Here is a 23131-nt window from a genome sequence, read left to right as displayed (position 1 = left end):
CACTTCTGCTTTGTCATTGCGTTGGATGACAGTTTAGGCTAAGAAAAAGGCAGTTCGTGTGTGTAAACCGGGCAGTATTGCCAGCAACATGGTCACTTACACGACACCCCTTTATATATGGGCCCCTAATTTCTTCAATTTAGTCGTAAAAATAAAAATATTTCAATCATTATAAAATTTATTGTTCACCTTTTGCTTTGCCACTGAACTATAAATAAACTACAATCAAAGCCAAAAACTGAAAGAAAATGCAATAACATGCGATCATTCGTTATTATATGACTAATCTACCACGTTTAGAGCCTATTTACACACAAACGATGGGCTCCTTTTTCGACTTTACAAACTAGATAATATGTTAGATCATGACTCGATCATTTTGACTTACAATGTATGTATATCTTGTGCTTGATTAGGTTCGACATTTTCTTCGATGAACTGATAAAAATGCACATTTTGTAGCTTAAATGCGATACGTTGTCCCTCAGAATATAAATCAATCTCACGTCAGATGGCCGAAACATGGGGAGGCAGAAAGCCAATGAGTTGAAAGTGTGTATTTTCTCAGAACTAAAACCAATCGCTTGATGTACAAATAAAATAATAAATTAAATAGATAGACAAAAACACGAACTCGGCCTTTCAGACGCTTTTCCTTAAAACAATGTGGACGTGATACGTGAAATCATAGAAGACTGTTTTACGACTTTGTGAAATACGTCTGGTAGACCATTCCGAGCGAGCTGGCCGCAAACCAAATGAAGCAGCTCCACCAAGTGGCAAAGCCGAACAACCCCCGATAGACATCTTTGGTGAAAACCGATTTAAGGCTTTGTAGCGAGAGCTGAATGCTCTGCGCTGTGGACAGAATATTGCCATCGTCTGCCGTCGAGGCACTGTCTTGTGTTGAGGAAACAGCTGCCCTCGCTGCTTCCACTGCGCGCTGTGTGTCCCAGTCGGCGGAACACTCGTCCAAAGGCAACGCCTCCTGGAGGAATCCAGTCCACGTGTAGTCACCGAGAGTTTTGTACATCAACGCAAAGAACAAACACATCAGAATCGGTGCCACGTACTGCAGCGTGACGACACACAGGTAGTAGAAAATGGAACTGATCTTCTTCTGTAGATCCACGTTTGTAATGCGTCCAGCTTCCTTCTTCTGCTCCTCTACGCGGTCGTAGGCCAAATTGAGATAGGCTTGCAGATAGATGGGCATCAACAGAAATCGGAGCACCACGGCGAACACCACCGCGGCCAACCGAATCGTCTCGAACGCCTCTGAAGACAGTCTGTCGAAAAGATAAAGAAATTATTTACAAGATAACTTCTAGTGTAATAATTACAAATTTATTTGTAAGTTCTCATCAACAGACAAGTGTCCCAATGATAGTATTAAAACATAACAAAAACAATAAAATAAAATGTAAACTCTAATCTAAAAAATTCACAAAACAAACATTAATTATAATTAGGATCTAGTTCTACGTTCTAGGAAGAAAGTCGAAAAGCGTCGGCGTAAATCTGTTGATTAATTTCGAACAGTTGAATAACCAGCATGGGACAATAGAGAAAAACCTACAAGCCGTCTTTCAGAGTAGAGTCCACTGAGCAGTGGCGTAACTAGGAATTTTGGAGCCCGGTGCGGAACCAAATTTGTGCCAGGATTCATTCCGGAGTTGAGGTTTAGATTTTCACCCTTCTTACACCCATAAGAAGAGTATAAATACCGTTTGAATAACCGATATACAGTCAGGATGATGCTGGGTCATTAGGCCGAATGGTCATTAGGCCGAATGGTCATTAGGCTGAATGGTCATCAGGATGAATTGAAAGCCAGCCGTTAAGAGCCTGTAAAGGGATCTGTTGTTTTTACCATTTCCAACAATTTTTGCCAAAAACTAGTTTAACAATGAAACTAGAAAGAATAGCCTATGTTTTAAAGAAGGAAAAATTTATGATTGGAATATCAGCAGTTTCAGCGCCAAAAACTATTTTAGCAATGATACTAGAAAGAACAGAACAGAAGGAAAAATTTATGGGTAAAATATCAGTAGATTCAGCATCAATAAAGTATGTTCGTGCCTGTCACACGATATACACATGCAAAATGGTCATTTGCAGAGGAAGCTCTCAGTTAATAACTGTGGAAGTGTTCATAGACGCTGAGAAACAGGCTTTGTTTCTGTGGGGTCGTAACGGCAAGAAGAAGACCCAATGACCATTCGGCCTATAATGACCTTGGGCCGAATGGCCTGACACCAGTCAGGATTCGTTATACACGGTTCCACCCACTTTACGCCCACCGCAATTTCTCTGCTCTCTCTCATCCAATTCAGTTCATTTTTGTAATCGACCTTTTCGATATCCCGCAACTACACACAAAATAGTTATTTATGCAACAAGTTGCAAAATGATGATTTTTTCAGCACGAGTTGTACGTTTATCCAACGAGGCTTGCCGAGTTGGATAAATACGACGAGTGCTGAAAAAATCGAGTTTTGCAACGCGTTGCATACAAAGTTTTTTGTAATTGCAAAAATAACCGTACAGTATAATCTCCCTAGCCACACAAACGTGTATCAGCAGCAACCACGTGCGAGCCTACATGCGCGACAGGACGTAGTGCATAGTATTTTCTTTGATCAGGTAGGCTATGGGAGACCAACTGTCGCAAGTTTTCAAGCTCCCGTCGTCGCCATGTAGCATCATAAGCAAAAGCAAAAGTAGGTTCAGTTTCTGTTTCTACGCCTGATTGGCAGTTCAAATCAGAATCTAGGACGATTCAGATTCGGGTTCGAACTGCTCAGTGCATGTAGAAGCAGTAACTGTATCTACGGAAGTAGCGGTTCTTAACAAAAAATGTGTGCTGGAAAAAGTGCCGAAAAGTACTACTTTTCAGCACTCTAAAGAGTGCCGAAAAGTACTACTTTTCGGCACCTTTGCTTCAGTGAAGAAAAGTAGGCCGTTTTAACATTGTTTCCGCGAGTGAAAAGTAGGGTAATTCGCAACGCAATTACAAAAATGAGTTTATGCAATTCAGTATCATAATTTCAATTTTATATAACCTATTTTGATATCATAATGTTCAACTTTTCCGCACTGGTTCATTATGCAACAGAAATGAGTTGCATAATGAAAAATAGTTGCATAATGTTCATAATGCAACTCATTTGAGTTGCATTATGGATATTATGCAACCCAAATGGGTTGTATAATGAAAAAATCATTGCATAAAATTTTGTATGTTACTCGTTGCAAAACTCGATTTTTATCAGCACTCTTCGTATCTATCCATGTATATGATAGATATGAAAATGTACGACTCGTGCTGAAAAAATCAACTTTTTGCAACTCGTTACATAAATAACTATTAATCGGATATAAGGCAGTCTTAAAATCGCAGTGGGTGTAAAGTACTACTCACCATGTATAACGAATCCTGACTGTACCTATCAACTCAGCTCGATGAACTGAGCAAATTTCTGTATGTGTGTGTGTGCGTATGTTACAAAATAAAGTTACTCACGTTTCTTAACCGTCTAATATCCGATTTGGATTCTTTTTGCGCCAAATGAGAGCTACAACATCCTTGTAGAACCCTATTAAATTTTGTTACGATTGGACATTTGATTACCGAGATATCATTCGAAGAGTAGAGTTATGCAACTGAACGTTTTGAGATTTTTGACAAAGTGTATCATATTAAATATCTCAGCCGTCTGTCAACCGATTTGAGTTCTCTTTGCACCAAATGAAAGCTATAACATCCTAAGAACACTATTAAATTTGGTTACGATTGGACATTTGGCTACTGAGATATCTTTCGAACAGTATTTCAATAAATAATGCTTACTTGACCTCATATAAAGCGTATACTAGCAAGTTATTGTTTTCAATATAATTATAAATAACAAATAAGAAATGAACAGGAGTTCTTTAGAAACTAACAATATGTTAAATAACAGCTTTGAATCTATATATTGTGGGAAAATGCAAGAACTGGACAGAACTATTTTTAATAAACCTTACAGATTTAGGTTACAACAACCAAAATAATTAGCTATGGTCAAAACTGATTAACATAGGAGATATGCTGCCGTTCTACACCCAATTGTCCCATGTTATACTTGAACCGAAACCGTTCGTTTATTCGCAGGTACTGTTCTGTTTTGACACTCGATTGGCACCGGTGCAAGAAAATGCTACACCCAGATTGAGCTCGGCGTAGCAGGTACAAAGCTAGTTTTACCAATACATGCATATCGTTGAACTTGTATCGTGGTTTTGTTTTGGTAGGAATGATGATTTTCTTTTCGGCATTAGGTAAATAATTTTCTTGGATTATTTGTTTATTTTGAGATGTCTTTTTTCCAAACAGCAAATCTGTGCATTTAAAAAATATTTAAACTTGATCGGCTTTCACCTTTTGACGAATCCTCATAATTTATCGGTGAAATGAAATTTCAAAGAGGTGCTACAACGTTTATTTATCCCATCACTATTTTTTTATTGGATGTATTTTAATCAGGAAAAATGACACTTCCTTTGCTAACCGGAAAAATCTGTATTTATCCGTTGCTAACCGTCGTTAACCGCGTTTAACTGCTGCTCAGTTAGCAGCGGTTAACGACGGTTTATTACGGGTAAACGCTGATTTTCCGGTTAAAAAATGATATGTCATTCCCTTTGATTTTAATGAGAAATATGAAATATTTTTAACGTTTCGAATTTTCTGTCCCAGGGTGATCTATTATTTATGAACAATTTTGAAGTAATGAAATTTTGATAAGCCCAGAACAGAATAAAAATCTTTTAATTCAAATTGGACTTAAATATTACAGAAGCAACATTTTGTAGCTACAGGAAATTTCGAAAACCGTAAATTCTATTTTTTTTTTTCAATTACAGCAAATACTGAATTTTCCAAATACATTGAAAATCAAACAAAAGGATGCTTAAAACGTTTTTAAAATGAGTTGCGTTTCAATAACGTTATGTTTAAAAAGCATTCATTTGTTTTTTTTTCTTTTTTACGTTGTAGCTAACCGTTTTCTATTGAACTGCCTTCACGCAGAAAAATAACACATATTAGTACCAAATATAAAGAGACTTTGTTTCTATGTCGCGAGGTTTATCGAATCAAAAAAATATTTCTTTGTTTTCAATATTGGAGAATGGATAATGCCAATATGAGCAAGGTGATTCAGTTTTACCTTCAGATTTTCAAGAGCAGATCTGGTTGTGAACGATAGCTCGCTATCAGTATAGCATATTATAGCAGTATTCGTGTTCGATTCTCGCTCGCCTTTTTTATTTCGCTTCCACTTTCAAATAAAAATATTTTGTTTTTGAGTCAGTGAATATTTGTTTCAAAAAAATAAAGCCTTTGAAATTGCAAAATTACTTACTTTCAAAGCAATGATGTGATAGATTCAAAGTCAACAAGTATTTGAAACTACAATCAGTGCCGCGGAGGCGTGATTGTTAAATAAATGAAAATAATGCTTTGAAACAAAGACCAAATGTATTTGATTCAAAGAAAAATGGTATTAAGCCGTGGTTCAATGGTTTATTTTCTTTGATTCAAAGCACTTTATTTTTGAGCATAAAATATTTTTTTCTGCGTGTTTAACACTGTTAGTGTTAAATTTGTATACGTTTAATATTGTATGTTGGCATGTTTGTGGGATAAAATTATAGAACAACCCTAGTAACCGACCTTTGCGCTCTCTCTCATTCTTTTGACTACCATGAACTCTCTGAATTTGTACATTAGTACTCAAGTGATAGCGCAAAGGACCGGTCCTATTGCTGGCGTGGAATTGAATAAATTGTGAATTCGAAGTCACGGCCTCATTAATCGAAATCCGAAAGATTAGTCCACTTCCCGGTTTCCGTTGAAAGATTAACGGTTCGACAGTTTTTGGGGGCTCGTCCGGGAACGGAAGTTGGAAGTTTTCGGAAGTTGTGAAGTTTGCAACGTGCAAACGTGTTCGACGATCTACAAGTAGTTGATCAATAGATCTCGTGGAATTCGAAGAGAATTAACGATCGAAGATCAAAAAGTGAAATGTAACTGTAAAAGCTAAAAAGTGCGTTGAACAGTAGTTATTGGTCCACGTGGGCAGAAAACATGCTTTAATACGGAACAAGTGTTGAAGAATTATTCGCGGCTCTCCAATTCCAATCATCGATCGTTCGAAGATCAAGTTCAAGGTCTGCTTAGACAATAGCACTGATATTGCGGGTTCTAGAAAACAAATTTGCAGATCAAAACAGAATTGAGAAAAATCAATAGTGGACTTCAGTGTATTTGTGAAACCATGGATAACAGGCCGCCTCCACCACCATTTCAACCCCCTATGTTTGTAAACAGCACTATGCCTGTACAAATGAACCCCAACGATAACACTTTTGCCCGACTGATTGATCAGTTGAATTTTTCAAATATTACCGCTATGAATCTGAGCCAACAAATGAATAATATGCGCTCGGAAATGCAGTCACAAATCCAAGAAAATGCTAGGCTGAACGGAATAATTCGAAATATGAGTGACCATTCGATGGTTCAACCGTCGTGTAGCACTCCACGAAGTGATCGTTACCGGAATGAGAACGAACCTCAGGGTGCTGTGAGACCTAGCAGCAACGGTCAGAATGATGCTTGGGGCAACATCGGTAGTGATCACGTTGTTGGCGGTAATGATGACGAAGGTGATAGAGATGACGCAAATAACAATCGTGCGCGTGTTAATAATCGGGCTGGTGGTGATGCAGGCAACGTTGGCGTGTGGCGTGGTGTGAATCGCGATATCAGGCGGGCTGGAGATGATGCTGAGCAACGATGGAATATCACTGAAATAGAAGCTGCTTTTACTGAATTCAGTGGAACGGATCTGTATTCTGTTAATAAGTGGATCGTTGATTTTGAGGAGGTAGCAGACTCTATTGGGCTATCTGACCTCCGAAGATTTGTGTTGGCTAAGAAGAAGTTAGTAGGTTTGGCAAAACTGTCTCTGAGCACGATGAGCAACATTACGACATGGAGCGTTCTGAAGGTATTTTTGCGGAACGAGTTTGAATACAGGGAAAACAGTGCAGTGGTTCACGAAAAGTTGCGCGCGCGGAAGAAGCTTAACGGGGAAAATGTGTTGGAGTATTTCTTAGTTATGCGTGAAATCGGTGCGAAGGCAGATCTAGACATTGAAGCAGTTGTGACACATACGATTAACGGTATAAACGATAATGGGCCGGATAAAACCATTTTGTATGGAACAAAATCGATCGCGGAGTTTCGTGAGAAGCTGCGGCTCTATCAAAGTTTGAAAGATGCGAAATATGGAAGGGATTCAACCGAACCACCTACTGCTGGCAGGCGGCAGAACAATTGTAGTCCACCGCGAAATTCTGGAGCTAAGGATCGCAGCCCGAACAAAGCAAGTACGAGTGGTACGGCGAAGACGATAGTGTGCTATAGCTGTGGACAGGCAGGGCACATTTCTCGCGATTGCGCCAATGGAAAACAAGACCAGACGATGTATTTTTGTAGTTCTGAATCTTCTCTGGGACAGGGAACATCTCTGGACATCAAAATTAATTCGCTTCCGATTCGTGCGGTCTTCGATTCTGGTTCGGACGTATCGCTTCTGAATGACCAGTGGGTCAAAAAGTTGAGACTAACAGTTAATGGACACGGGAAGAAAAAACTGGTTACGCTAAATGGTTCGGTTTGGACTCTTGGCACTGTAAACTTGGACGTAGAGGTGAACGATACAGTACTGCGCATGGTATTCGACGTCCTTGATGCGAAGGAGTTGCCTCACGAAGTAATTTTGGGAAGAAATCTTCTTCTGTATGGTGATGTTAGTGTTACCGTCGAAGGCGCGAAATTCAAAGTGAAAAATGAACTTTTTGCGATGCGAATTGTTGTTGCTAAACTTCGAGAAGAACCGTTGGAACACGAACCTGAGGTACTAGTAAAATATGCTCCTCGAAAAACGCAAAATGTGAAAGTGTTGTTGAAAACAGATGAGATGCTCATTCGTCCACTAACTCGTCGCAAGGAACCGCGTTTCGAAAATCTTAGAGAAGAAGCCAGGATTGAAACTCTTGCAAATATTGGGAGAAGAGAGCAGAAAATGAAGAAAGATATCGTCAAGCACAGGAAAGAAGCTGAAGGATACAACGTGAGCAGCTCATTGATCAGCCGCCGATCCCGATTCTGCAGTCCGTGGCCTTATTGGAGTGGAGAAGGTTGCAACCCAGCAAGGTTCAAGCAAAACTTTATCTGCGGAGCACATCATACACATTATAACAGCATTGTCGTGGACGAATTTCGTATAGCACCAGGTTCAACAAAAATTAATAGTGTGAAGAATATGGAATCCGGGCCGGATTCCCTTCAGGAGGGCCGAATGTGGGATAAAATTATAGAACAACCCTAGTAACCGACCTTTGCGCTCTCTCTCATTCTTTTGACTACCATGAACTCTCTGAATTTGTACATTAGTACTCAAGTGATAGCGCAAAGGACCGGTCCTATTGCTGGCGTGGAATTGAATAAATTGTGAATTCGAAGTCACGGCCTCATTAATCGAAATCCGAAAGATTAGTCCACTTCTCGGTTTCCGTTGAAAGATTAACGGTTCGACATGTTTTTATTGGCCAACGAAAATGTTTAAATTCTGTAGAATTGCTTTTAATTGCAAAAGAGTATTAAAACATTGGATAATAATTTTCAAGTAGGTATCATTAATCCACAGACAATTGATCATTACAAGTTTATCATGTACACTACCCGCCATAAATATGGAATCGCATATTGCAACACTCATACTGAATGTTGCAGCACCCAAAAAAGTTTAGCATCACCCTGAAATGTGATTATTTCAGGTCTTTGAGGCACAAATCACGTATGACCCCCCTAATTCTCTTTCAAAATGCAACTCGTACCCACAACCTAATTGGTTCTAGGTTTATTATATTTTTCCTTTTTATTTTGGGTGATGCCAAACTTTTTAGGTGCTGCAATACAGAGTATTGCAACGATTCCATATTATTGGCGGGTAGTGTATGTACAAGTGGATTACTGAAAACTTTTCAAATTGTTTAATTGGATATAGGAAGTAAAAATATAAATAAATTGGAATACTTTTGTTCATCGCTGAATCACGAAAACATTGATTATGTTTTTTTTTTATATTTTTCATTATTTTCATTGACGCTCTCACGCGCTCTAATACCATCATAAGCTGTCAACAAATTGCACCGAAACCGTTCGTTTTTCCGGTGTCAATTGCTACACCGGTGCAGTGCACCGTCGGGAATAAACGAATTCGACATTAGTGCGTTCCTATCGAAATCGTGTGCGCGAGAGCGATGCACTAATAATATCGAATTCGTTTATTCCCGACGGTGCACTGCACCGGTGTAGCAATTGACACCGGAAAAACGAACGGTTTCGGTGCAATTTGTTGACATCTTATGATGGTATTAGTAGGAGCGCGTGAGAGCGTCAATGAAAACCATAAAGGATATCAAAAATGAACATAATCAATGTTTTCATGATTTCCGTGATGAACAAAATTATTATTTTTTATTTTTATTTTTTACTTTCTATATACAATTTAACAATTTTAAAAGTTTCAGTAATCCACTTGTACATGAAACTTGTAATGTTAAATGTAACTTGAAAATTGTTATCTAATGTTTTAACACTCCTACATTATTTATCTTCTTCTAATTCTTGTAATATCCTAATTTTTCAATTAAAAGCAACTTTTTAAAATTTAACAATTCCCGTTGCCCATCATAAAAGGATATGTACTAACATACAATTGTAAACAATCTACGTGCACAAATTTAACACAAAAAATGTTAAAGGCAGTTCAATAGAAAACGTTTAGCTACAACGTAAAAAGGAAAATTAATAAATGCTTTTTAAAACATAACGTTTTGAAAACGCTTTAACCATCCTTTAGCGACATTTGTTTGACTTTCAATGTAATTCAAAAATTCAATATTTGTTGTAAGAAAAAAATAGAATTTACGGTTTTTGAAACTGTGTGTACTTTCAAAATGTTACTTCAGTAATATTTTAGTCCAATTTGAATAAATAGGTTTTTATTCTATTCTAGGCTTATCACAACTTTATTACGTATTTTTTTCATATATCATGATCACCATGTGGCAGAAAATTCTAATGATTAAAATCATTAAAAATAATCCACAAATTTGCGATAATCAAAAAAAAATAGTGATGGGAAAAATAAACGTTGAATCAACTCTTTGAAATTTCATGTTACCGATCAATTTTGAAGATTCCTCAGAAGTTGAAAGACGTGATAATCATCGGTCAAGTTTAAATAATTTTTAAACGCACAGATTTGCTGCTTGGAAATTAAAACATCTCAAAATAAACGAATATCCAAGAAAACTGTTTACCTAATGCCGAAGAGAAAATCATCATTCCTACCAAAACAAAACCACGATACAAGTTCAGCGATATGCATGTATTGGTAAAACTAGCTTTGTATCTGCTACACCGCGCTCAAACTGGGTGTAGCATTTTCTTGCACCGGTGCCAATCGGGTGTCAAAACAGAACAGTACCTGCGAATAAACGTACGGTTTAGGTGCAAGTTTGCTACACCCGGTGACAAAGCGGTGCAGGCGGTGCAAATAAACGAATTCGACATAAGAGAAAACAGGAGCGAGACAATGAGAAACGTCGAGCCACTAGAATGAACACAAAGTGTAACTTTTTTGTGCCTCATTTTAGAGAAATCCGGTAAGTTGTTCGACAATTTCTATAGCGCTGTTCACAGTATGAGCTCGCCGATTGGGTGATATGACATAATTGCAAACATAAATACCTGTGAATTTGTCAATAAATGATTTATTATCATAAACATATTTATGTTTACTCCCGGCGTGCACAAAGTGCATCAATTTTGAGGAAACGCACTCTCTTGTGCAACCAATCCGCACGTTTTTCGGAGTCACAAGCTACAAGCAGGAAGGTGGAATAAAACAAGAGAAAACAATCTAGCTTTAGATGCGGGAGCGCGGTGCAGATTTTTTGTTCTCCCGTTTTGCTCTGAGAAGGATTCCATGCCTGAACATGGGACAAATATGCGTAGAACGGCAGTATGTATATCATTTTTGTGCTTCTAACACCATAACCATGACTACCAAGTATTTCGGAGCTAATTTTATCGACTGATTGAGAGATATTAGACAAAGTGTATCTCGATGATTTCTTATCCATTTGCTAATCGATCTTTTGGCAGTTAACGAAAGGTACAATATTCCAAAATATGTAAGCTATTTTTTAAGCATTCCATACAAGATTCTAGGAGGTATCTGGCATTTCTGGTAGTTTAGTCCATGGTCCATGATGCTATTTTGGAAACCAACCGAATAAAGTGTAGGACGGGACTAAATCGAGTTTTTATTCTAAGAATTTAACATTTTTACCGAGTTATCCTTCAGAATTTTTCCAGTGTGTAACACAAAGATGTCATTCAGTATTTCTCTAAGCACTTCTTTAGGAATTCTTACAGTGTTGTCTCCGAAGATGTTTTCAAAAGTACTTCAAAGTACTTCAAGAACCATTGCAAAGGCTTTCTCAAGTATTTCTCGAAATATTTGTTCAGGAAGTTCACATAGTATTCTATCAATGATATCTCTTCGGATTCTTTCAGAGAATTCTTAAGAAATTCCAGAAACAACTACTACAAAAAAAATTCCAATAATTCCTTCGGAACCACATATTTTTCCAAGAAATTATACCGGAATTATTTCAAGCATTCCTCCATGGTTTTTTTTTTCAGGAGTTCATCCAAATATTCCTTTAATGATTTTTTCCAAGGAAGTCAAGAATTTCTCCATAGATTCTCCAAGGATTCCTCAATTATTTCCTCACATGACTCTTTCGGAGATTGCTCCAAGGATTTATCTTGGCATTTTTTCAAGCATTCGTCATTCATCTTGGCGTTCTTTCAAGGAAAATTTCCAAGAAATCCTTCAGAAATTCCTCGACGGATTTCTAAACGAATTACTGCTGTTAGCATCACTGATGTCTGCACCAGTATATAATGAGAAAAGAGTGATGAGATGTATGGTTGATCGAGCCGTACATTCAATCTTAGTCATGTAGGGACAAAGCAATTTGTAAACAAAAACAAATCCGATAGGAAGAAGGGAGAAGTCTATAAATTTAGTACAGTAAATTCACTGCAGTTAAGCTTATTTGTTATTTCTAAATCAATGTTGGGCCCATATAGCCGAGGCGGTAAACGCACGGGTATTCAGCATGACCATGCTGAGGGTGACGGGTTCGATTCCCGGTCGGTCCAGGATCTTTTCGTAAAGAAAATTTCCTTGACTTCCTTGGGCATAGAGTATCTTCGTGCCTGCCACACGATATACACATGCAAAATTGTCATTGGCAGAGGAAGCTCTAAGTTAATAACTGTGGAAGTGCTCATAGAACACTACTAAGCTGAGAAGCAGGCTTTGTCCCAGGAGGACGTTACGCCAAGAAGAAGAAGAAGAAGAAATCAATGTTGAAGTAAGTACTAAGATATGCTTTAATGTACGATCTAATTTTCATTAATTATTAATAGGTTTAAGTAATGAATGAGTTGGATGGTGAAAAAGTATTGGAGTGCGAATGAGTTTAAACTAAATCTTGTAAGTGTAGCGACGAATTTATTTAGTTATTAATTATAATAAAAATGAACTTTTTACAGTTTGAGTCAATCTACAAAGGCCGCTCCAAAAACTTAGTTTATCTCCGCAACAACTGCAATGATTTATTTCTTCGAAAAATTTCTCACGCATTCTTCAAGGAGTTTCTCTAATGTTGTACTTGCAGATTCATCCTAGAATACCTTCAGAAAATTTCCAAAGAATCCATTGGAGAAGAATTCAAGAATTCTTCCAAGGATTCCTACAGAAGTTCATCTTAAAAATCTATAGAAAGTCTTTCGATGCATCCTTCTGGAATTCCTCCAAAGATTTCCAGAAGGATTACCTGTTCTTTGGCTCAGTTGGTTAAAGTGCCGGTCTAGCGAATACGGATTCGTGGGTTCGAATCCCACCAGAACGCACAAATTTCACAAATTCATCTGTCAATTAGCAACATTCTGTGTCTTCTTATTACAGGTTTTCCTGTATGCTTTAGTGATTTTGCCAAGATTTTATTCAAAATTTAAAGGAATTCCTTCAAAAATAGCTTAAGCAATTCCAACCAAAAATTATACCACAATTCGTTCAAGAATTCTTCAAGAAATTCCAGTAAGGATTTATTCTTCTTCTCCAAGTATTCAAGAGTTTCTCCCAGAATTTCTTTACGATACGTTTCAAAGATTACTTCAGGAGTTTCTCAACATTTTCCTTCAGATACTACTAGGATGATGGAAACAATCGGCCTTAAAGGACTCGAGGATCCTGCACAAATTTTCTCAGGAGGTTTTACAGAAATTCTTCCAAGGAAATCTATAGGAATTCTTTTAAAGATTGTTTTTTTTTTATTTTCACCAAAGAATGTTAAAGAAATTCTTTGCGGTTTTGGGATTTTCATACAAAATAGTGTTACATAGGGGGAGGGGTAAAAATGTCAATGTTGGATGCTGCCTAGATGCATTTTATAAACGAACTTGTTTCTGTCACGCACCGTTATCAAGAAGTACACACTTTACGGTATATATTAGAAGTAGGTGTAGATGTGCGATGGTGGATGGGAATGAGTTCAACTGTTAACAATACATGTTTCATAAAGTTCTTTATTTTGTAGTAATTCTTCAGGATGCCTCCAGAATCACCCCAATCATTCTTCCTGGAATACATCCTTAAGGCGAAACTGGAAGCATTTCCTCATTTTTTTGGTTTTTGATTTTTTTATTAAATAACGAAGCAATATTTTTAAAATCTGTTTTCGTGCACATGTAGAGTATGGATCAGGGTATCTTCTGATTTTTTTACGCGGTAGAAAATTCAGAAGATACCCTGATCTATACTCTACATGTGCACGAAAACCGATTTTGAAAATTTTGCTTCGTTATTTAATAAAAAATCAAAAACCAAAAAGTGAGGAAATGAATCCAGTTTCGCCTTAAATTCATCTAGAAGATTCTACAAAGATTCCTTAAGAATTTCCTCCAGAAATGTCTGCGAGCATTCCTACTAAGATTCTTCATCAAAATCTTTTTCATATAAAATTCTTTCAGGTGTGGCTCCAAGTATGATCTTAGAAATTCATCAAGGATATTCCATGAGGAATCCTTGCAAGATTGGAGAAATTTCTAAAGGGATCCTTGGAGAACTTCGTTAACTCAGGAGCGGTCGTGTCGTGTACTGAGTCACGCACCATGAAAAATGCACGCGTGAGCGCGGCGTCGCTGCAGGTAGTCAAAGACGGAACTGCTCGAGGGTTAAGGTTAATCTGAAGGATTACTTGACGGACTACATGCCATAATACCCGAAGGACTTTATGAAGGCATCCGTTGAGGTATTCATGAAGAAAATTTCCTTGAAGGAATTCCCAAAGGATTCCAGGAGAAATTTTTGAAGAAATTCGAAACAATCCCTGGAACAAGGAATCTAGAAGTCCTTGAAACAACTGCTAGATAAATCGTGAGAAATATCCCCAAAGAATTCTCGTAGAAATCCTTCAACAAAATATTTGATGAAATCGTTGGAGGGACAAGAAGGGACGTGAAGGAAATTTGGTAGAATCCTTGGTGGTACCGCTAAAGGAATGTTTAAAGGAACCCTTGAAAACATTCCGGAATGATTCTTTCATGGAAGAATTTCTGTGGGAACTCCTCTTGATATTTTTTTTTGTGAAATTTTAAATAAATTGCTGAAGCAATGGAGGGATTTTTTTTAAATAATTCTCGGATTAATAATGGAAGGAATCCTTCAAGGAAATTCACTTTTGTATTACTGAGGCGCAACAAGTACATAAATTTAATAAAATTTGACCGAATTTTTGAATTACTAATGGAAATGGAAAAACCTGGAAAATTCAGGGAGTTTTATTGTGTCTTATGAGTAGACATCCTGCTAGTGTATTGTGGAGTCGTGATAGAAAAAAGAGAAATTTGATTTGTATTCAACCAATTGTAGGGATACATTTCTTAGGTGACCCATACATTAATTGGTCCCACGAAAACAAGAAAAATCTAATATATTCACACATTTTGTATGAACCACCAGATATCCACCGTACTGAAAACCCCTAGGGCCTATGGATATTGTTATTTTGTCCAAACATAAAACATAATAATTAAGTATTCTTCGATCATGTTCTGTGGTTTGAATCAAAAATCTTGATAAGGCTTTAGAACTTGGCTTTTGATGGCACAAATGTCCCAAATGAAGGATAACGTGCCTCTGGAACTGGCCTTCTGACAGAACTCTATTAGAAATATATAATTTTACTTACAGTGGTGCTGACATTCCCGCGAAGACACGTCCAGTAAGGTAATCACGGCTCAGTGGCTTTACCCACAGAAGGACCAACATGAACGGCATAGCAAAACTGAGATTCAGGAGAAACTTTAACCAAATTCTGTCTTGGCAAAACCTGGAAGAAACGAAAACATTTAATACATGAATATTTTTTACTAGAACATTGTACACATACTTGAGCGAATCCCAATGCATCCTTGCCATACGCAATCCAGGGAAGGTGAACAGTGCTCCAAGAATACCACAGCCGACAGCAATGAAAAATTTCACCACAATTTTGGATGCTGGTCCCCTGCAATACGTAAACGAAATAGTTATTTTCAATCCATCGATTACCGTCTGCATCGAAACAACTCACGATGAGTTCAGTCCTTGAGTTTCCAAAAATGCCGAAGCACTTTCGTTGAAGCTCCGGTAGGCGCGATCGAGGCCAACTTCCAGAGTTGTTTCGGGTACGATGAGAATAATCATGGCAATGAGCAGATAAATCAAACCGGTTACGATACAGGTCGATCGTTCCCCAATGGACTCCTCGCTTTGGAAGTACTGGACCGTGAGGGATGCTAGGAGTTTACTATTTTACAGGTGTTAAGGAAAATGTTGGAAGCGGAATGAGTTGAATTTCTACTTGCTCAAATATAAGTATGTAGAGGTGAATTTGGTTGACATTATCCCATTTGTCAGAATAATAGTCGTTTGGATAACGATAAATGAAGTAGCATTTATCATTTTTATAAGTTTTTCTTCGCCTAAGTATCTTTGTTATTTTTGAAACTGCGTTAAACATCATAAATACTTCACGCGATTCAATGTTTTGAAAATGATGGTAAAAATGCATGTGCAAAGAATGAAAGGTGACATGCCGAACAACTGCTAAACGAAACGATTATTATGTCAAATGAAGTTATGTCAAACGGCATTACGCCAAGCGGGATAGACCCATTAGCGACATCTTGCGACCCCTTTAGGTCACTCGAGAAATCCGACTTAAAGAAATGATGTTCACATTTTAAGAGGATACAATGCAAAGAACACGACCAGTAGGCACCACAACATGCTTAGGTTGAACTCCTCCTTGAGTGGAAAGAAAAATTGGTAAACCTGGAACGAAGCAAACAGAACCACGTAAGATTGTCGAAGATCAAATCGATCCACACCTCGCAAACATACCTCGGATATAACGTAGACAATCGAGGCATACAAGCTGAAATCCACCAGCCACTGGTATTCCGTATAGTATCTCAAATGAACGATGTCATACGGTGAAATACCAACGGTGTCCAACTGAATGTCCAGGCTCCTCGGAACGTGGAACGTCGACGCTTTTCCTTGCTCGGTATGCCCATTACGTTTGTCCTTCTTGGATTTACCCTTCTCCCGGGGCACACCGGACAGCTTCCTCAGTTCGTCATCCGTCGGGTGCAGATATCGCGTCAGCCCCGTAGAACAGAGAATCCATTTGGCCAGTGAGAAATGTGGACTAAGCTTCTGGATCACGCTGACCATAATCAGCGTGATGACCAACTGCGCTCCCAGAAGGGCCTACAAAGAAAAGAACGCACAAAAAGCCGACGACATGTTATTCGACTCATTAAATGACAATCTTCATATTCGAAATGTGCGTTGAAGACATAAAGCGAGACGAAGCTCTCGTTTAACACTAAAATTAGAATTAATTTCTATAAATAGGTCATTTGCATTCTGACAGCAGGTCGACCTGTCCGAATCTGGGGCTCTTACCATTGCGGTAGGTCACTTTCAACACCTTTTATCCAACCGCAATCAATCATACGCTGTCGCAAACTGATAACCCACGTACGCCAACGCTATGCCGCATCAATTATTATGTAATTTTAATTCACTTCCAGCTGCAATTTCCCAGAAATGTAAAACTTTACGCAAAATCACTTAACACAGTTTAGCACTTCTTCGCCAGTCTTCCTCCGCCTCACGCACGCACGAAAGAACCGTCTTCAAAGCAAGTTGACCGGAGACAACAATCTGACAAGAAGGTGACGAACAAGGCTAGTCACACATCAGGTATGTTAGCGAACAAAAAAAACAATGGGTCACGTTCGCAACTGTTATCTCCTTAACAGACTAGATTGAGTAAAATAAGAGCGTAAGTAACATGATTGATTTCTCTTTATCGACTCTCTTTTCAAATAAAAGCGACAACTTGAACTTTTTGGACATAAAACGCTAGGTTGCGAAGCAGTATTGCTTTAAAGAGTAAAAGAATTCAATCAAACTTGCATCTTGTCACTTTAATTTGAAGAAGAGAGAGTCGATGAAGAGAAATTGATCATGTTACTTTCGCCCTTATTTAAACTTAATTAAACACGGGTCTTACTCTACTCATTTCAGTTTGTTTCTTTATGAGCCATATACGGAAGGACAACAATGTTATAAATAAAGATATTGATTTTCACGGGTTAGGTACCTTCTGCTTGACCTTCTGTCAAAATTTCATTCGTAATACTGGGTCGTAAAATTGACTGTCATCTGCATTGCATGGTTTGCTTATAAATAAATTTCCCTTTTTACGAATTATTAATAAACACTGATTCTTCATTAGGGCCTAACTGACATTTTCGATTTCTCATCATCGATCCTCTCTTTGTGTTATTACGGAAAGTGTATTAAGTTTTCCAAAGATTTTTTGATTGAAATTCGAAGACGACGACTACATCTTGCTGTAGAAACAAAAAGAATTATGATTTTGTTTGTTTTGATCAAGTTATTAAAGAACGAGAGAGTCGACGAAGAGAAATCGATCAAGTCAGGTAGGCCCTTGATAGCGTGGTTCAAAAAATCGTTTTTGCTCCACACCGCTTATATTCGTAACCAGATTATATGCCTTCTCCCAAAATTTGAGCTCATTTGGTTGAAAATTGAGACTGCCAAGCCTAGGCACAAGCCCTTCAAAGTTCGTATGGAAATTATAATGGGAAAACGATGTTTTGATTCATTCGACCGTAGTATTTCTCAAGTGCCGTAGAGCATTAGTTGATCCTTGTTTCGTCTAGGCTACACAGAAAAAAATGTTGTGTAATATTACATCTGAACTGCTGCAACCCGATCAATACGTCGGTTGCATGAATATTACACAGGACGATGTACACATAAGAACAAAAGATTTTACATCAAAACAATGTAATCGTACATAGGAATCGTGATTACATCGATTATTTAGTACATCGGAATGAATTACATCGGGCGGGTTGCATTTATTTTTTGCTGTGTACTCTATCAGCTACAACTTTGCTGAAGACTGCATTCAAATCGCATGCCTCATTAATTAGTTACCGATTTTTATCCAGAATCTAAATCTTTACTCATGATGTTCAAACTACTCGGTGGGCATCACTGCCTTTTGCAGTGAAGCATACACTCAGAAATAAAAGTATACACGGAATTGCTATTATTTATGCATTTTGTATCCGCATCTCTCTCACTCTCTTTTTGTTTTCATGCTATCTTTTGTTTCGTGTTTCGTCAACCCAGGCGAAGCACCAGATAGCATGAAAACAAAAAGAGAGTGAGAGAGATGCGGATACAAAATGCATAAATATTAGAGTATACTCTATCAGCTACAACTTTGCTGAAGACTGCATTCAAATCGCATGCCTCATTAATTAGTTACCGATTTTTATCCAGAATCTAAATCTTTACTCATGATGTTCAAACTACTCGGTGGGCATCACTGCCTTTTGCAGTGAAGCATACACTCAGAAATAAAAGTATACACGGAATTGCTATTATTTATGCATTTTGTATCCGCATCTCTCTCACTCTCTTTTTGTTTTCATGCTATCTTTTGTTTCGTGTTTCGTCAACCCAGGCGAAGCACCAGATAGCATGAAAACAAAAAGAGAGTGAGAGAGATGCGGATACAAAATGCATAAATATTAGAGTATACTCTATCAGCTACAACTTTGCTGAAGACTGCATTCAAATCGCATGCCTCATTAATTAGTTACCGATTTTTATCCAGAATCTAAATCTTTACTCATGATGTTCAAACTACTCGGTGGGCATCACTGCCTTTTGCAGTGAAGCATACACTCAGAAATAAAAGTATACACGGAATTGCTATTATTTATGCATTTTGTATCCGCATCTCTCTCACTCTCTTTTTGTTTTCATGCTATCTTTTGTTTCGTGTTTCGTCAACCCAGGCGAAGCACCAGATAGCATGAAAACAAAAAGAGAGTGAGAGAGATGCGGATACAAAATGCATAAATATTAGTAATTCCGTGTATACTTTTATTGCTGAGTGTAGTCATGATTTCAGTGTGCTATCTTTGGCGCCATGTGCAGCAATGTTGCCTGCTGAGAAGCTGGAGGATCACTGTTAAAGTTTGTCCAGTTGGATACAAATCGATAATTGGGTTTTTAAATTAAGAAAAATGAAGTGATTTTTTGATTTTATACGAAAGAGCAACTTTTTCTGAGCCTCTATGATTTTTTTCAGATTTTTAATACTTTATTTTGGTACCTAAAACCAATTTCAAAGAGATTTTTGATATCACCCTTTGGAAGCTGGGCAACTGTTTTACTACTCCGTCCAGTACAAACTGCGACGAGGGGTGATTCGAAAAATCGCTCCCATACTGTGTGCCTCAGATTATTGCAACCAAGCGGGTGCTCCCGGCAGATGGCTTGTGCGTCCACTTTGACGTAAGCGACGGTCTGAAGTCAAGACCGTTTGCTATCCCGGATAAAAACGAACAATTAAGGCTATGGGAAAAACAATTGAAAAACCACAGATTCTTATGTTAACATTGCTTTCTATTGTGAATGTATTGTACAGTATTTTTAAAATTTGATTCTTTTCAATGATTACAAAAGATTTACATTAGATTCCATGGTTACATACCCAAACAATAGATTAACATTTGAATTCTTTGTTACTGTTGGATTCAGCGTTCAAACCATTAGTTTACAATAGAATGTATCAGTAACATTGAAATGTACTGTTTTTCAATGGTCTGGACGTTTAAAAAAAAGGGTTTTTGCTTGGGTTTTTGAGTAATTCCGAAACAGTGTGTATCGATGACAGCCAAGTTTTGTTGTAGTCAGCTCGGTCGTCAGCGGTAAAAAATTCCGAATAGCAGTTTTGTGTGCGGAAAATGTGAAAAATTCACGCTCAGCTGCGTGAATTTTCCGCATTTTCCTCACGGGAGAAAATATAGTGTGTGGTGCAGTGCTGAATCATTCAACAGTTGCGGCATTTCAACAGGTTTGTATGTGTTTTGTTTGCGCTTTTGCGAGAGCCGAGAGGCGAGAAGTTGAGTTGGCAGGGCAGGGCTGGTAGCGAATCACACTTTCCCAGAAAAATTCCCAGGGTTGGTTCGACCTTTTTCATAATATAATAAAATCATCTAATTAGTACTTTTTACCTATATTTAAGATTTTTTTTAAAGTTTTCTAAACTAACATTTGAAAAGGGCTAATTTTATTGTACCAGTATTAAAAAAAATATTAAAAGAAAATATTGAAAAAAATGGAAATATTGCAAGAAAAAGTTGCGAGCTTTAGATAAAGGGAGCATCATGGTTTTCTAATTTAAAGACCGCCCCAGAAAGTATGTATCAACGCACAGAGAAACTACTGGCATTTAAAAATTATTGATTATTGACTTAATATACTTGCACAAACGTTCTGTATACAGGACCTGCGATGCGACAGCGCCTTCGATTTTGACATTGACAGTACCTCGGACACTACTTTTAAGTTGGGTTTTGTCCCAATCTGCAAACATCTAACCATCGAGGCAGCCCATCTCATGAGCCCCCAACGAACGAATCGGCACTGTACATAAAATTCTAAGTTATATTTGAACCCACGTTTCGTTATTAATAACCCCTTCTCATCTTTCAACAGTGACAAGGACGTCAAGCCGGTGCGCGGTGCATAAGCAATCAACCCAGAGCTTGTTGAATGCCGATCTAAGCAAGATCTGCATGAGGGCCAACGGACTTATTGTAAAAATACTAATTTTCCCTTCCTTTAATTTGACTGCAATCTTGACTGCAATAGTTTCATCATCAAACTTTTTTTCGTGAAATCAAATGTGAAACATATTACTGAGTAGAACCGTAGAACCATCTTTTGCATTTGGTAGCTTTGCAAGGTTTTTAAATATAGGTTCGCTCTTTAAACTTGGAACACATGCATGCCTTTGAATCAAATTCTATATTGTATGCTGTATTCCACAAGCTGTAGTTCATCAAATGTCCATAAATGCTACAATAATGGTTAAGCACGCTGTAATGTTACTTTTGTACCTCATCACCCACTAAATGCAACTACATTAGTGGTCTAATAACACTTAGCGCGCTTCGGCACGGTTCCATCATGCCGCTTATAGTGTTGCCACATATAATGCTTAGTTTGCTAAACCCAGTTATCTGGCTGGTGGGACATGGGAGCCCAAGCTTCATCCATTAATGCAATTAGACGTTTATTGAACAATAAAATGAGCGATTCGAATATTTGAAGAACTTTTCAAAGAACATAGAAGCTTGTGTAAAGTCAACATTTAACGAACTTAATCTATGCAATATCTTGCATTTTAACGCTTCGAATGATGTTCAAGTATAGGTTCAAGTTGTAGTATATCGAGTTTTTTTAGTGCTACAATAATGGTTAAGCACGCTGTAATGTTACTTTTGTACCTCATCACCCACTAAATGCAACTACATTAGTGGTCTAATAACACTTAGCGCGCTTAGGCACGGTTCCATCATGCCGCTTATAGGGTTGCCACATATAATGCTTAGTCTGCTAAACCCAGTTATCTGGCTGGTGGGACATGGGAGCCCAAGCTTCAATCATTAATGCAATTAAACATTACTCGATTTACGACATGATTGATCCAAATATTAGATAATTGTTCGATCTGTGTTCTTAAAATGTAGCCCTGAATGTAGCATAAAATATACAAGCTTCTAGTCCAAATGCATAAAGATAGTTCAGATTCACTGTTTTTCAGAATTTTCTCAAGCAATCAGTAACAAAAGTAAAAAGCAGAAATAGATCAAATCATGCCAAAATGTTCATAATCGCTTGTAAAATAAAACTATTCCAAAACATTAGAATTTTCTGTTTCACAATAGAAAACATTTCCCAAACCTTTGGATAGGGCAAAACAGTATGTTCCGTAATCACAATTGAAAGCAATTCCAGAACAATAGAATCTAATGTGTAATTAAGTCAGTGCTCAAAGAACAATATGAAAACATAAGAATCTTGTGTATCACAATAGAAAACAATTCCCAAACCATTGAATGAAATGTGGAATCAGTAATAAAATTACTACTCAAAACAATACGTTTACCGTGCAATTCTCTGTTTGAAACAATTCGAAAACATAAGAATCTTCTGTATCACACAAGGTATCACAATAGAAAACGATACCCAAACCATTGAGTTCAATGTAAATACAGTACAAACAGTATGTTCTGTTTCACAATAGAAAACAATTCCAAAACAATTGGATCAAATGTGGAACCATAAATAAAATCACTACCCAAAACAATACGTTCACCATGCAATTCACTTTTTGGAACAATTCGAAAACATAAGAATCTTCTGTTTCACAATAGAAAACCATCCCCAAACCATTGAATCTAATGTAAGATCAC

At 37.6% G+C, this 23131-nt stretch overlaps 1 protein-coding gene and 1 long non-coding RNA gene across 2 annotated transcripts; one reads left to right on the top strand and one right to left on the bottom strand.

Annotated features, from left to right (window-relative positions):
- Positions 1-160: 160 nt before the first annotated feature.
- LOC109430792 (transmembrane protein 161B) lies at positions 161-17490 on the bottom strand. The gene is made up of 7 exons (XM_019706873.3): positions 17220-17490; positions 16650-17021; positions 16501-16580; positions 15838-16053; positions 15655-15771; positions 15454-15594; positions 161-1289 (listed from the first exon to the last, which is right to left on the bottom strand). The coding sequence occupies exons 1-7, from the start codon at positions 17220-17222 to the stop codon at positions 701-703; spliced, it is 1518 nt and encodes a 505-aa protein (XP_019562418.3). The 5' UTR covers positions 17223-17490; the 3' UTR covers positions 161-700.
- A 2733-nt stretch (positions 17491-20223) lies between these two features.
- Positions 20224-22817, top strand: LOC134287228 (uncharacterized). The gene is made up of 2 exons (XR_009997136.1): positions 20224-20724; positions 21369-22817. It is a non-coding gene; the product is annotated as an uncharacterized LOC134287228 (long non-coding RNA).
- The last annotated feature ends 314 nt before the right edge of the window (positions 22818-23131 follow it).

The sequence above is a fragment of the Aedes albopictus genome, chromosome 2 (genome assembly GCF_035046485.1).
Source record: "Aedes albopictus strain Foshan chromosome 2, AalbF5, whole genome shotgun sequence".
Lineage (NCBI taxonomy): Eukaryota > Metazoa > Arthropoda > Insecta > Diptera > Culicidae > Aedes > Aedes albopictus.
This window is presented reverse-complemented; position numbering and strand designations above follow the sequence as displayed.

What these genes read in the sequence shown, in the direction of transcription:
- LOC109430792 (XM_019706873.3), bottom strand. An exon ending in ACTCAAGGACTGAACTCATC is followed by an intron (nt 15,772 to 15,837) that starts GTGAGTTGTTTC and finishes TACGTATTGCAG; the next exon opens with GGGACCAGCATCCAAAATTG. An exon ending in GCGGGAATGTCAGCACCACT is followed by an intron (nt 1,290 to 15,453) that starts GTAAGTAAAATT and finishes TCTTTTCGACAG; the next exon opens with ACTGTCTTCAGAGGCGTTCG.